At 45.2% G+C, this 16,240-nt stretch overlaps 1 protein-coding gene and 1 long non-coding RNA gene across 2 annotated transcripts in view; one reads left to right on the top strand and one right to left on the bottom strand.

The window, feature by feature from the left end:
• The window catches only part of eya (eya transcriptional coactivator and phosphatase 2), a 117,537-nt gene extending 114,152 nt beyond the window's left edge, over positions 1-3,385 (bottom strand). Inside the window, exon 1 of the mRNA XM_070539889.1 lies at positions 3,215-3,385. Coding sequence (XP_070395990.1) covers positions 3,215-3,370 — 156 coding nt within the window. The 5' untranslated portion in view covers positions 3,371-3,385. The remainder of the gene's footprint in view (positions 1-3,214) is intronic.
• A 3,523-nt stretch (positions 3,386-6,908) lies between these two features.
• On the top strand, positions 6,909-8,801 carry LOC135914214 (uncharacterized). The gene is made up of 2 exons (XR_010568252.1): positions 6,909-7,625; positions 7,723-8,801. It is a non-coding gene; the product is annotated as an uncharacterized lncRNA (long non-coding RNA).
• The last annotated feature ends 7,439 nt before the right edge of the window (positions 8,802-16,240 follow it).

Genomic DNA, 16,240 nt, shown 5'->3' with positions numbered 1-16,240 from the left:
GCAGTGTTCGTCGACTGCTGCTTAGCAATCAAGATTCCGCATAGAACAGCAAAATAAATAAATAAATAAATAAATAAATAAATAAATAAATAAATAAATAAATAAATAAATAAATAAATAAATAAATGAAATAGATCGTCGTGATTGCATACCAGATGCGTTTGCCTTATAGCCCAATTTCTCTTTCGTGCAAGACGGAGCGCAAAAGCTTTATAGTCAGACAGTACGTTTTATACTTGGAGCGATGCTCAGGCAAAATTCCTTTTATTTTCAATTATACTGAGGATATAATAGCGAAAATAAGAATGCCATATTAACATCATTTATCCGCTGCTCGATATAAAGACGAAATCGCAACCGACTGGAACTATGCATACGAATGCACATGAAGCAGAACTGCAATTATCCAGTCGAGCACTCATCAGCGCAAGTTCCTCTGAACGTGGTGGTTTAAGTCATTGTGACTCTAGACCATAATATTCACGCATAACCGATCACCATACGCTGTTATTCATACACGTTATGTGGTGCGAGCTATGAAATGAAAATGTTGCAAGAAATGTAAGAACAGCGGAGCAGCTACCAAGTTGCCAATATGAGCTGGTAGATGCAGGGGCACATAAATTCGCATAAATGTCCACACATGTATACAGCTGAGGAGAAGTGGCACGCAGTCTCTTGTGAAGCGATATTTTCCCGTTCATAATGTCGCGTAGATGCGTCAGTGCGCACTAAACAGGATTCTGTGACCGGAGTGGTGATTCGGCTTGTTGGCATTGCTGAAGCCAAGAAGGTCGAAAAACACAGACACGGAGATTGTGATGTGTAACTGTTGATTTTGGCAAGAGTTCTATGACGATAAACCTTAAATTTTAAACGTACCTGCACAGTGTGTCTCAGTTTCTATGAGCCGCTGATTAAATTTAAATTAACTTTGACTTTGAGTTTATTTTATTTAACCATACGGTCCATAAGAAATTTGCATTTGTGGTTGACGAGGAAAATGCTGCATGAAAGCAGTTTGATCCCCACCCATCAGCCCTGAAACAAATCAAAAGCAGCAAGCACCGGCAACAGAAAACATCGGTACGTAAAGATGCATATACATATGTGGTTTTTCTCGACAAAGAATGAATACAACATTCACATAACAAGAAAACGAGATGTTCTGTAATTATTGAAAGAAACACGTCATATTAAATAACGCTGTTTTTGATGAAACACTTAAGTTCTGCATTGTTAATTTCCACCACTTTAGTACGTTTAGAAGACAGAAACGAAGGGTTTGAAGACCATAATTAGTTCGAGGACATGGTACATACCAATTTTCTGTATGTCGAGTTAGACAACAGTTTGCAAGTCAGCTAAATTACGTACGTATGTACTGCCTCTGTGTATTTTAGATTTAAAAGCCGACAAGAACTGGCATTCGTAGCAATAATCAACTCTCACGATTCCGAATTTCTTAAACAATGCGGGGATGCGCGCGTTATAAGAGACACCTTCAACAAGTGACCTTATTTTATTTTTTTTTTGCAGGAAGACTAAAGTATTTAAATATTTTTAGAGCCTCTTGGTCAAACAAGGTAACAATGATGTAGATGAGAAAAAAAAAAAGGCCATTGCACGCTAGAATTTTTCGAGGTACAGGTAGTACATGTTGACACCTTCGCAGTATGCCTAAGACTCTGGAAAGTTTATGATTTATGTGCTGAGTATGACAATTCCATAACAAGTATTCATTACAAATAACACCAAGTGTTTTTACGGATGGGGAAAGTTGGATTTCATTACTGTTGAGAAATAATTTTTGAGATGGTTCACAACATTTTGGTTTCGCTCGAAACAGTACAGCCTGAGACTTAGATTAATTTATGTGTAAGCAGTTTCTAACAGTCCACATGCATATTTTCTTTAGTACTTCATTAGCAAATACAACAAGTTTGACTGATTTAAAAAAAGAAACAGCCGGGTTTTTAATGTGTACGTGGGTTGTACGTGACTACGTAACTTCATTTTCTTGATTCGGCCATATCCATTTAATTATTGCATTCAACACTGTATTTCTTAGAGCAACGGTCTGCGATCTTATACCAGCACATAAAGCCATATTTCTGCTTTGCTGGTCGCTTGTGCGAAGGAGCCACCAAACAAGCTTCGTAGTCATTCAGCCTTGAACCTCGCATTTGTGGTACGGCACACCCTTTGCTCTGCTCTGCAACGTTTTTTAGTGAGTCTAAACAAAAGTTTAAAAGTGTTCGTGCACTTCTGGCTCTCAAAACAGAAGGCGTACACATGAAACTGCTGTGCAGACTTCCCTGGCGGCACTCGTTGGAGTCTCTTTCTATGATTGAATATTTGAGAACAGTCACACTTCTATTTCATTATTCTAGTACAGGTGAATCTGAGCCGTGAATTTTTCTATGTCTGCACGGAGTTTTGCGCCTATCATTACCCCTTGAATAATGTGACAGACCGCAGTGTTGAACGTGTTCGCTAACCATTATAACAAGACGAAGACTTATCAAAAAACAAAATGACCAAAAATATGTGTCAGTGTCAATATTTTAGTGGGATTGATAAATAAGATTACGCAAGTGACGCGCTCTATTGAGCGATATTGCTTGTTTTCTGTGCGTTGCTCGCACGCTGCCTTTGCCACAGCAAACCACAGAGTAAAGAGAGTTTTTCCAAGAGTGACGCATATGGCGGTCCACGACTACTGACGTGCTCTTCGTGCCTATTTAAAGTTGGAAACATTGTCTGAAGTTCCAAAGCATGACATTTTTGCAGCATAAACCATAACATTTTTGCATTTCCCGATATAATACCTATCGTCACACGTTATTTTCTGGGTTTCCACCCTTTCTAGCAATTGCTACGAACGGGTAGATGTCTGTTTTTCTTTTTATTCACGTTATGCTATTGCCCTCTCTTTGCTATACCATACTGCGCTCAAGAGTCAGTGCTCTAGACAGATGGGTCGAAGTCTGTACACTATACCGGCTGCCAAAGGAGACGAACTGCTCTGGGAGCAGCCGTGCAAGGGATGCACTCAAGGCCACCAGTTTCATTGCACGTCCTTCAGACCTGCGCCACCAATACAGACGATAATAACAGGTTTATATCGACTCGCCTCGAAACGCACTGCTTAATATCGCGTGTTCGCACCTTGTACGCGCGTTCGCGAGACCAGCGCGTGTAAGTTCCTGACCTGCTGATTGGAGGGCGCCAGCTGAATCCTGGACGGTGCGCAGCGCCCGCCGGCGACGCTCCTCCGGATGACGGCGCCGCCGCAACCGTGGTGACTGTGGTGACTCGGCGGGTGAGCGGTGGCGACCGAAGCGGAGTGCGCCACTCCGTAGAGCATGCTACGACATCCGTTCCGCCGCGGTTGTTGGGAGGCCCGAGAGACCGGCGACCACGCACACGGGAAAGTTAAAAAAGAGATCGCAACCCCGTCTAGCGGAGAGCGAAAGACCGACAAACTAAGCGGCCCCCAAGCCACGACTCCGGGCGTTGCCTCCGCGGTGCTTTGGCAGCGGCTGGGTTCCACGCCGCGAGAGAAGGAGAGCGTCCACGGCGAAGGAGAGGAAGGACACGCTGGAGGTTCGGTGCAGCGCCGCGACTCAGAGAAAGAGAGAGCGAGAGTCATGGGAAAGGAGAGCACGGAACGTATGCGAAGCGCTAAGACAGGCAAGCCGCCTAACTTGTGAGGAGCGGGTTACACACGCGGGCAGCCGCGCTACTACCGTGCGAAGCAAAGTAAGATCGGATTGCGTAAAACCGCTGATACGAACTGGCGCCGGCTGATGCCATATGCGATTAGTCGCGTTTGGGGATGTTTAACTTACCTTTTCATTGTTTTCAGCGCTGCCATTCATTTCGTTTTATATTTCAATTTCAGATGCTCCGTGGTTCCAGTTAGGCGTTTTCCAGCACCGTGAGCATTTTCACCCACTTTCGTTCTTTTGTATATTGGGTATGATGATGTACTTGAGATTCAAGAACTAATACTTCATCTAAGGAAGGCGCTGGTAACGAGATAGTCGGAAAGTGCAACTGAAGTAAATGGCGTGCGTGCGTGCGTGCCACAGTCTCTCCAGAGTGCCTAAAAGTTTTGAGTCTGCATTGAGATGCCGCAAAAGCGACATCTGATGATGAATGTTACGCGGGAAATATTGAAGTCATGAAATCGCCCGAACCGGAACGGAAGAACAAAGCCTGTCAACGCACCGACGCCACGCTTGGGCTCTCAAGCGATCATTGGGACAGAACAAGCCGAAAGCGGCAAGCTACTTTGATACTGCACGCAACTAGCGCGGTGGAGTACAAAGAGCCGGCCTGGGTTCAAACACGGGGGAAGGCGGTGCCTACTGACTCAAAAGCGGGGGGCGTCGCCTCCAGGAAACAAGCTCCGCCCTCGCACAGGTGTGTGTGCGTATGCCCGACAGCTTTCCGCAATCTGCCCTCCTTCCCCCCACCTTCAAGCGGGAGTCGAGTCGATGATCGATCGATTAGTTTCCAGCGGCATTCAGCGGTGGTTGTTTGCTACCCCCCACCACGATGCCGCCGTCGCGTCTGTGCGATCGTGCGTCTGCCACGGTTTCCCGTCCTGCGAGATGCGCTTCGCCGTTGCACCCAAGTGAACTGCTGGACAGGCGGCGCTCGAGACAGATTGCTCCGTTCTCGCTGGCGGAGGCTGCGCGGCGGTCGCTTTCTATGGTCGGTCGTTGTTTGGCGTACCGCCGAGCATTGCCATTTCGCGTGTTTGTTATTTGACTGGCGTGTTTAGGTTCAGGGCGGTAAAGGGGTGAACGTCGGACGGATTATGTACCCAGTGTTGACTTTTGTTTCCGTGTGTCTCGCGTCTTGTTCGATTGAGCTTCGGTTATGATTTGAGACTGCGCCTCCAGTGTTCAACGGAAAGCTTCTGAACGGAGCTGATTTTCAAACAGAAAATAAATAAATAACCGTGAGTAGAATATGGTGCTGGGTGAGTCCGTTCTAGTCTAGGGGGTAGATATTGGCGCGACGTGGAAAGAAAGACGCAGCAGGAAGGAGTGGGAAAGTTCTTTCCTGTACTCCCTCCTGCTAAGTCTTTTTTTCCACATCGCACTAATATGTACCTCCTAAATAACCAGGGTAGAAATACCCAGACATAGTGTCATACCGCTCACAGGTTCCTGCGTGCATTGTCGGTGTTTGGAGTACTTTCTGTACAGCGTACTGCTTATAATATCACATGCGCGCAATACGAAATTTTGAGGCGTATAGCAGCGTTTTTCTAATCATGCTTGTTATAACTCGCATCTTCATCTTTATAGAGAGAAAACGTCCGTTCGGCTTTCTTAACCACGTACCGTATAGATGCTGATATCGCGACGGGAGCGATCAAAGCGAAAGTCGGTGCGGTCCGATTAAACTCAACGGCGTCGTTGGACGTGTTCTGGCAAGTCTACATGGACAGTCAACCAGCCTTCAGCAGCCGGGGAATGTGATCTGCTATGTTGTCCACTCTGGTCGACACGCTAGCGCAGAGTCCGACATTGTCACTCAGATTCAGAAAATAAACAAGTTGAAAAAAAGGTAAGGTTGACCGACAGTACAAGGGCCACACAGTCTCACTTGGGTGCATCAACCATCTTCGGCTGCCCAACGGTTGTTCTCTGCCCGAAGCAGGGCGCTGCTATCAATCTGCGAGAACTACTAAAAGGCAAAGAACAACAGCAAGTTGTATTTTACATTTTACGAACAAGTCGTACAGGCACCACCGCCTGATTCAATGACAAGAATTTGGCGTTTATCAAGCTATCGTGTTTTGCGTTGGCAGCGCTAGCAGGCCGTGCAATAAATGTAGCGATCCTGCCATATTTTCAGGGCCTCTTTCAGAAACGGATGCTTCTGCAGTGTTCACGAGCCTCAACAATAGCAAATCCCTAGATGGTTCAGGAGTTCAAATAAAACCGGTGAAGTATACTCCAGTCATACAATCTCGGACTGCTTAGTACATATTTATAACCTTTGTCTCTGTGTTGGAATTTTCCCGCGATACACGCAGTTAGCCAAAGTAGCCGTCCTTTACATAAAGGGCAACAGAAACGGGTTATCAAATTATCGTCGGATTTCAATTTTGTCGATTTTCTCTAAAGGTCCTGGAAGGATTATTATCAAACTAGGTCATTCGCCAAATGTTATGACATAATAAGTAGAGAGTTTTAGGCAGAATTCCAACTTGTTTCTTGCATTTTTAGAGTGTCCATTTAACAAATAATCACGAACTACGTGCACAAATACATTTTAGTGGATTGTGCTTATAAATGTATATTTCGATGTTGGTTCCTATATAATGGATTTTCAGAGCCTAGAAAATGCATTTTTCCGTGTTTAGTTCTAGCCTTGTTTTGTTTATAATGTTATCACCAGCTGGGGAACTTCGGTGAAGGCAGCCGATTAATACCACAAACACTTTGCCGATGTAAAAGCTGTTATTAACAGCTTTGCTGCAGACGAGAGCATCGCTGTGAAAAGGTCTCAAACTGAGCTACGCGACGATTCGCTGGAAAGTTACTTAGCGCCCTTCTATTTGGCACATACGTACCTTAAATGAGAGCTTTGCGCCTGTCACAAGTGCTTAAAACAGTAGTTTCGATTTAGTTACTGAACGTCCTGTCACTAATAATACGCAACTCCTTATACGGCTCTTGGAGGAACAAGTAGACAAAGCTAGCACTTCTCGATGAGGAGGAGCATACATTAGAAAACTCTGAGAATCAGGATTTAGTGCGTGTCATTTTCTGGACATTAACAGAGCTTTCGACTGCGTTAGCCATCTTATCTTACTTAACTCTTTCGTTACCACGCCTATTCAAATCGATCACCGGTGATCGATGCTTTAAACAGCCGATTTCGACATGTTGGAATCGTTTCTCGTGCAGCTAGCGCCATCCAGTGGTTAGTCTAGGCAGTGCACTTGTAGAACCAGTTTAAATTTTCCCGCTCTGGCGACGTTCTGATTTTTGATGCGCCTTTTTGAGAACTAATGTGCGCGTGTTGTTGCAAAAGGGGGCGTGGCGGCCGCGCTTGAGAAAAAATACTGCCACTCGTGGTAATTCAGCATTAGCGTGAAATTTTTGTGATCAAAAGGCTCCCAGCAAGTCAAATATTGAATCATATTGTCGGCTTTGTTATCTGGCGGCGTTGAGTGGGGATAATTACCCGAAAATGACGCCAGCTATTCACTAGTGAGCTTTGACTTGGAGTTCGGGTCGTTTTATTCCACGAAAACGCATTCCTGAAGGTCCGCCTCATGTCCAACATGTATACCTAGCCTTTACAGCCAGTTTGCAGCAGTTTTGGTTTCGCTTCTCTTGTTAAATCCGCCAGAGGGCCGCATCCGGTGTTACTATCGCAACAACGCCAGTCGCTCCGGTCTCTGCCATGGCGTCGTCGTCGGACGCAACTGCGCCGCGCGGAAAGCGTTCTGCTCGAAAGTATTCTTCACCCGCACCTGATTTTAGTGACGAGGATTCGAGCTTCGAGTCCGAAGATGACAGTACTTCTGCTTCAAGCTCTGACGGCGACGATGTTTCGAGTCAGCCCGGGACATCCGCAGCTGCTCACCGGTGAGTTACCTTTACGGCCTTGAGCAGTCACCGGCGTCGCGCGCGCTTATCTGCCGACCTTTGTGCACAAGCTTAGAGCTATTCTTGCTATCTGCAGGGTCCGTACGTCGCTAGGCCAGGATGTGCTGCCACCGGCTGTGAAGAAACTTCAGTTCACGCCAACAAGGCCGCCCGGAGCACATCTCGGCCCAGCACTTCGGAGCAGCGCAAGACGCTTTACAACGGCGCGCGATTTTTTCCTCCTGTTCTTCACCGCAGAAGTAATAAATACTATCTGCAAGAACACGAATAAATATGCTTGGATGCATATTTTGGAGCTTCCAAGCTATGCTGAAAGAGATGGGTCGTGGAAGGAAGTGACTCCCGACGAATTAGTGAAGTTCATTGGACTGCTCATTTATAGGAAAGGAAAGAGAAGGAAAGAAGAGAAGAGGCGGCGTGTGGACTATCATCCCAATCGAAAAGCCGGTGCTGATTGACGACTATAATTCCGGGATGCTTGGAGTTGATAAGTCGGATCAGCTGATTGCATCCTATAACGTTTTGATGAAGTGCGTGAGGTGGTGGAAGACGCTCTTCTTTCATTGTATTGACATGGCTGTTGTGAATAGCTTCATTCTTTTTCAAGAGCACCGCCAGCAACACCTCTCAACACCGGAATTGCAGAGGAGCGCCCACTTCGACCAACTTTCTTTTCGGATGGAGCTCACCCAACAGCTGCTCGAGCTTGATGATGAAGAGGTTCCCAGAGTGCATCCTGTCCCAAAAGAAGTGCCGCACCATCCGCAAAAGATGCCGAAAAGGCGAAACTGAAGGATGTGCTATCAGGAACGCAAAATCGAACAAAAGACAAACGTTTTCTGCGAAAACTGCGAAGTGCACCTGTGCCTCACGAAAACGCGCATCTGCTTCACCGCATGGCACGAGCGCTGAAGCTGTTCCCGGTCTTTACTTTTTTTTATGTAGCTGAAGAACGGCGCGGTACAGAGAATTAATTTTTTTAGACAGTATTCCTGAGTCATTGATCTTCAAAATGTATATTCTAAATTTTCTTTCTTAATAATGTGTATGTAGATATTGTGCCTTTTCTTTCTTGTTTTTATCAACTCGCCACAAAAATGGCACTTTTCCGAATTTTTTGTATGTTCCCTAATAAATTGTTTGCTTTGTAACTTATGTTTTTGGAAAGAGCATTTCATTATGTGCAATTTGGCATGCTGCAACGTGTTCTGGAATATTATTTGTACTGGCAAAAAAATTTCTTCCGAGACCTATGAAAAACGGCCATTTTCTCGCGGTAACGAAAGAGTTAAGCTACAACGCCACGGCATTCGCGGAAAGTCTCGCACTCTGGTATTATCTTATCTAGCCTTCTGGTGGTAGCGCAAGGAACCCAGCGGTGCGCGTCCTCCGCCTGTGATTGGTTGGCCCATTCGGCAACGGAACAGCCAGGCCGCAGCGACCACGGTCCCGAAAACCTGCGAGGTTCGCAAAGGAAAGCCTCCCTTTATAATTTTGGGGAACTGTTGACCTTACGCAGTACCATTTCTGACTTTTCCCGTAGCAGTAAATTTATTGCTTTATAATTCGCTGTTTTCTTCAACCTTAAATCGCCTGGGAAACAACAACACATGTTAACATTGCATAACTGCTAGTGCTGCAGAAGCGTATAATTCGTAGTTTTCACGACGTCTGCCCAAATCACGACGTCTGCCTGACGTCGTGATTTGTATTCGGAGTAACCTGGGGCACGCCGGTCTGCTGCTGCTCTCTCTTCTTCGGCGCTCTGCGCATGCGTCATTCCTCCTGCGCTGATGCTCCTTCCGTCGTTGAACCAGCAACGGGAGTGGATTATTATGGCTATTGATTGCTTCACCTGGTGTGCCATCTTCTCTTAAAAAGAAACATGACAAAGCTTACTTTCGGAAAGTTCCTCGTATTATTGATTCCTTGTATGATATCCGGCTTTGTCGCTGCTATAGGCTCAGCATTTATAACAAGGACACTTCTTTGTGAAAGCTTGCTAGATTATAAAGCAATGACTTCATATATAATACCCGCGAAACGAGAACTGGCATGTTAATTGCCGCAGGACAAACTATGGTCAACCAAACGCTCCGTATTCGGCTTACATTAACGAATAAACTCGTGCTATACTAGTAATGTGCGTGTTGATTTAGATTGAGTTTCATGTAGAGAACTGCAGAATGTGTTCTTGTGAGTATTTTTCATTTAACTAACCATTCCTCTGGTATTCCTAACTGGTAATACTAATCAGTGGTAACTCAAGAAAATAGCCGGAAAGGCAAATGAAGGAATGTCTCTACTCATAATTTGTAATTGCTGTCTTTTTAATATTTTGTATTTATACGTAGATGGAGCTGAATTTTGGACGGTAAGTGCCATGTTTTGTTTTTAGTCCTTATTTCTGAGTGTTTCAACACATGTAAAAGAAAAGACTTGATGCCACGTGATGTAGGGAGCACAGATTTCCGTCAAACTGCTACATTTTGGAACCTTTTGTTTGTGCCCCTGGCACTGTGACATGATGCCGAATAAAACTGAGATGAATTTAAAAAGAAAGAATGACGTAACCAAACCAATAGCCTACGAACGATTACTTAGGCTTCGCATTAGGGCTCCTCCAAGCCACTTCTATGCTTTTTTTTCCCCTAGCCTCCCCCATCTTTTCATGGAAACAATAACGAAAGAAAACAACTCCGGAGGCTATAAAGAGACGCCATACATATTAGAAGGCTCTGGATTAACCTGGGGTTCTTTAACGCACACTTAAATCTAAGTACACAAGCGTCCATCTCTCTCTTTCTCTCTATTTCTTTTTTTTCACTTCGCTCTCATCTAAATGCCGCCTGGAATCCGACCCGCGACCTCGTGCTTAGCAGCAGAACTCCATAGCCAGAGCCACCACGACGGATGCTGACATATAGCTTAAACCGGCACTGACGTCAAACAATGGACCGATTTAGAATCTTACAGTACTCGTTTAAAACGTTCCGACGCTTGTTTTATGCCAACGAGTAACTTATCCTCAGAAAAATCGTGGCAGAACGGACCGCACAAATTTTCCTCAGTTCACATCGCCTGCGACAAACGGGGTCTTCAGAACGATGATTTGGGCGCATTACAGTGAAACTAAGTCCCGTCAGATTTAATAGCCGAAATTCCGCGATGACGCAAGCAGTGACATTGGCGCACCATATGCAGTATACAGGGTGTCCCAGCTCATTTTAACCAGAGTTTAAAAATGTGTGAATGCAATGTAGCTGAACAGAACCAAGGTAATGTTGTTTGCTGTCACTGAAATTTTTTTCAGTCCACTATAATTAGATAACCTGACTTAATAATTTAACTAGATAATATTTCAAATATTAAAATAAGATGAAAATTGGCAATGAGTAAATTCTAGAGCAACATGAAAATCTCGCGGTACAGCTTCTTGCTTCTCAGTCATCATCATCATCATCACCCTGGTTACGCCCACTGCAGGGCAAAGGCCTCTTCCATACTTCTTCAACTACCCCGGTCATGTACTAATTGTGGCCATGTCCCTGCCAACTTCTTAATCTCATACGCCCACCTAACTTTCTGCCACCCCCTGCTATGCTTCCCTTCTCTTGGAATCCACTCCGTTACCCTTAATGACCATCGGTTATCTTCCATCCTCATTACATGTCCTGCCCATGCTTATTTCTTTTTCTTGATTTCAACTAAGATGTCATTAAGTCGCGTTTGTTCCCTCACCCAATCTGCTCTATTCTTATACCTTAACGTTACACCCATCATTCTTCTTTCCATCGCTCGTTGCGTCGTCCTCAATTTAAGTAGAACCCTTTTCGTAAGCCTCCAGGTTTCTGCCCCGTACGACAGTACTGGTAAGACACAGCTATTATATACTTTTCTCTTGAGGGATAATGGCAACCTGCTGTTCAGAATGCCTGCCAAATGCATCCCAGTCCATTCTTATTCTTCTGATTATTTCAGTCTCATGATCCGGATCCGCGGTCACTACCTGTCCTAAGTAGATGTATTCCCTTGCCACTTCCAGTGCCTCGCTACCTATCGTAAACTGCTGTTCTCTTCCGAGACTGTTAAACGTTACTTTAGGTTTCTGCAGGTTAATTTTCAAACCCACCCTTCTGCTTTGCCTCTCCAGGTCAGTGAGCATGCATTGCAATTGGTCCCCTGAGTTACTAAGCAAGGCAATATCATCAGCGAATGGCAAGTTACTAAGGTATTCTCCGTTAACTCTTATCCCCAATTCTTCCAAATCCAGGTCTCTGAATACGTCCTGTAAACACTCTGTGAATAGCATTAGAGAGATCGTATCTCCCTGCTTGATGCCTTTCTTTATTTTGTTGCTTTCTCTATGGAGGACTACGGTGGCTGTGGAGCCGCTATAGATATCATTCAGTAACGGCTCTTCTACACCCTGATTCTGTAATGCCTCCATGACTGCTGAGGTTTCGATTGAATCAAACGCTTTCTCGTAATCAATGAAAGCTATGTTAAGGGTTGGTTATATTCCGTACATTTCTCTATCACCTAATTGATAGTGTGAATATGGTCTATTGTTGAGTAGCCTTAACGGAATCCTGCCTGGTCCTTTGGTTGACAGATGTCTAAGGTGTTCCTGATTCTATTGGCGATTACCTTAGTAAATCTTTTGTAGGCAACGGACAGTAAGCTGATCGGTCTATAATTTTTCAAGTCTTTTTCCCTTTGTTATGGATTAGGACTACGTTAATGTTCTTCCAAGATTCCGGTACACTCGAGGTCATGAGGCATTGCGTATACAGGGTGGCCAGTTTTTCTAGAACAATGTGCCCACCATCCTTCACCAAATCTGCTGTTACCTGATCCTCCCCAGCTGCCTTCCCCCTTTGCATAGTATCAAGGCTTTCTTTACTTCTTCCGGCGTTACTTGTGGGATTTCAAGTTCCTCTAGACTATTCTCTCTTCCATTATCGTCGTGGGTGCCACTGGTACTGTATAAATCTCTATAGAATTCCTCAGCCACTTGAACTATCTAATCCACATTAGTAATGATATTCCCGGCTTTGTCTCTTAACGGATAGATCTGATTGTTGCCTATTCCCAGTTTCCTCTTCACTGCTTTTAGGCACCCTCCGTTCCTGAGAGCATGTTCAATTCTATCTATATCATACTTTCTTATGTCAGCTGTCTTGCGCTTGTTTATTAACTCGGAAAGTTCTTGCTGTTCTATTCTAGCTGTAGGGTTAGAGGCTTTCATACATTGGCGTTTCTTGATCAGATATTTGTCTCCTGCGATATATATCTTACTGGTATCCTGTCTAATGGAGTTACCACCGACTTCTATTGCACACTCCTTAATGATACCCATAAGGGTGTCGTTCATTGCTTCAACACTAAGATCCTCTTCCTGAGTTAAAGTCGCTCAATACGTGCTGCTCAATACGTCCTACATAAAAGTATTTTTCTGAGCATGAAAGAAGCCCGCGAATGCACGCTAAATTGCCGTGCGACTGGCCGCTCGAAGGACCTTGCGCGTATTCGCGGGCTTCTTTCACGGTAGGAAAAGCACTTATGTGTAGCACGTATTGAGCAACAGAAAGCTGTACCGGGAGCTTTTCATGTTGCTCTACAATTTACTCATTGACACTTTTCATCTAATTATAATATTTGAGAAATTTGTTAATTATTTTTGATAATTATCTAATTAGGCGGAATGAAAAAGTCAGTTGAATATCTTCAAGCGACGGCAAACAACATTACCTTCCTTGGTTCTGTCCAAAAACGTGGCATTCGCTTATTTTTAAGCTCTGGTTAAAATTAGCTGGGACACCCTGTATATACACATACTTCCAAAGTATACTTTTTTGCATTTGGGCTGTTCCTTTCTTGTTCTTTACAGGTGGGGGGCGGGTGTTCTCAAGACTATCAAGATTGAATTCTTAATTGAATCCTGTGTGGTCATGGAGGCACCATGACGGACAGCACCGTTCATGTTCCGCGTCCCTTGCGCGTTACAGGTTTCTGTTGCTGCCTTCCTGGCGCTGTTTCCGCAATGTATCCACCGGACGGGATCTTCAGCCATCCAAGCCGTCGAGGAATAAAGTTGCAGCTATCTGCACCTTGTTATACCTACGCGCGGACGTGAAATCCGCCTCTGGTACGCGCCAGAACGTCACAATTTCCTGTGCATCTACAGCGTCAGTGTCGACGTCACCTTACCTGGCCAGCATAAAGCACGGGAAACACGACGCCTAATTACTTCAGCGGGCATGGAGACACCATGATGGACAGCACCGTTCACGTTCTGCGCTTTTGCGTGTTACATGTGCGCGTAGGAGTTCTTCCTTGTATGTTAAAAAAAGTGACAATCGTTGTCTGCTCGTACTTCCGTGTCCACATGTACCATTGTTTGACAGTGTGCGATTGTTTCTCAATATTGTTATTGCTTCTGTGTAGCGCCGATGTTTTAGTGAACCCAGGACCACACAGATTTTCTACGGCACGTCATGAAATTGAGTCTTTGCCTCAGTATCCTTCCGAGCAAAGAAATGTTAGTTTTGCAATTCCTAAAGAAGGGCCTAGAGGCTCGTATGACGCAATCTGCCAAGTGTCAGTCCGAGCTGGCTTCTATTGTCAAGGCAATCAAGAAGTGCCAGACCCGCCATGGTGGCTCAGTGGCTATGGTGTTGGGCTGGTGAGCACGAGGTCGCGGGATCGAATCCCGGCCACAGCGGCCGCATTCCGATGGGGGCGAAAACACACGTGTACTTAGATTTAGGTGCACGTTAACGAACCCCAGGTCGTCAAAATTTCCGGAGTTCTCCACTACGACGTGCCTCATAATCAAGAAGTGGTTTTGGCATGCAAAACCCCATAATTTAATTTCAACTTTTTTTTTAGAAGTGCCAGAAAAGCACTGACGGAAAGATCGGTGCCATTCATGCCACCCTAAATGAGCTGGAAGGTAAAACGAAACCTATTTACGAACTTCAGCAGGCTACACGAAACAGAAAGCTCAGTTGGGGGGGCTGACGTTCGGCCTGCCACTGTAGATTCCCGACATGGATGAGACGGACGATCAGTCACGACGCAGCAATCTGTTTTTTGTAGGACGCCTGACCTATAAGAAACAAGGGTGCAGTCCGCAACAGAAATTAGACAATGTTTGGGAACGGCTCTTGACGAACTGCGCAAAAATTTGATTGAACGTGCCCACCACCTCAGTGTTTATGCTTCAGATAAATGCCGCCCTATAATTGTCAAGTATTTTCTAACTATGGCATCAAAAACACAGTGCTTTCCACTCGACAGAGACTTAGGGAACAAATAACTGCAGACAGTGAACACTTTTCACATGACACATGCCAACTTCGCAGAAAAGCTTATAGATTTCGCCTGAACTCTATCAGCCCGGTATGCCTAGTTTTCAGTTGGGATATAAAACGCTTCTTATCAACAGGAACGCGCCCGACCCCACAACTGTAACCCTAAAAGGACATGCCGCCATACCTGCATCTAACTCGCTATGCGTTGGTAGGCGCACACGCGTGTCAATATCAACCAATGCCAGTCAGGCGTAGTCTGCGTCACGCGTCAGTGAAAAGCGTCTTTCCTTTTTTGTAACATTCGTACCATCATTAACAAGCGCGACATTTTATCAGGTATAGACACATGTAGGATAAATGTTACAGCCTTAAACGAAACGTTCGAATCAGTTCGATGACATTTTTCTTGATAATGCAAAAATTAGTTCCACATCGTATTTTTTTCGTCATTGCGACATTTGCGCATTTGTAGACTACAAACACTAAAAGCTGAGAAGGTTTAGCTAGCCTATCGGTGGAGCCTACTCTTGATTTCATTTGTGCGTGTGTTCTCTGACTTGCCCAGTGACATGCTTTGCCTCGTGTAAGTACGTTTACGAGCTTCGAAATAAACGTGCCATGTATTAACTAACGCCGTGTGTGCCTAGTCTCACTTCGTTTACCTCATTAAAAGTGTCATTATCACATGCGAAGTATCCGTTCACTACCTACAACATAGCACATTAGCACTTGCGTTCCCGTGTACATCGGGGTTCTTTGAGCATCGAGATGCGTCAGAATGTCACCAATCAACCGCCGAGGGCAACTATCTGAATTCCTTTTATGAGCAGACCCAGGTCTCCCTTTGACAGAGAAAGTGAACAGCATCAAATCACCGCACATCGCAGCATGTCACAGCGCTACCAAACCGGGTCACGGGTGTCCAAATCGAAATACAATTGAAGCGTTTCTAACGATTCGGCATCCACTAAAGGCGCGCAACGCACGCGCGCTTCAACCGCGCCGCAGTTACACTACGCAGCTGCAAAGTGGACGCTCTACAGTCTAGCGTCATCACGCAACAAGCGTCACTGGTGGCGTACGGCCCATTTTAGCGGGGACAGCGTGGGAATAGAGCACGTCCTATCTCGTCGCCAGAATAAACTGCGGGAACGTAGTCCACTATGACGGGCAAGCTGGCCAAGCTATTGGTCGATGAGGCAACGGCTGTTGCTTGTGCTGTCCCGGTAGCCGAGTGGCTGAAGTGTTCAGATCGCACCCGTAAGGACGGGGGTT

This window comes from Dermacentor albipictus, chromosome 6 (assembly GCF_038994185.2).
Source record: "Dermacentor albipictus isolate Rhodes 1998 colony chromosome 6, USDA_Dalb.pri_finalv2, whole genome shotgun sequence".
Lineage (NCBI taxonomy): Eukaryota > Metazoa > Arthropoda > Arachnida > Ixodida > Ixodidae > Dermacentor > Dermacentor albipictus.
The sequence above is the reverse complement of the archived record's forward strand: the minus strand, read 5'-3'. Positions and strand labels throughout refer to the sequence as shown.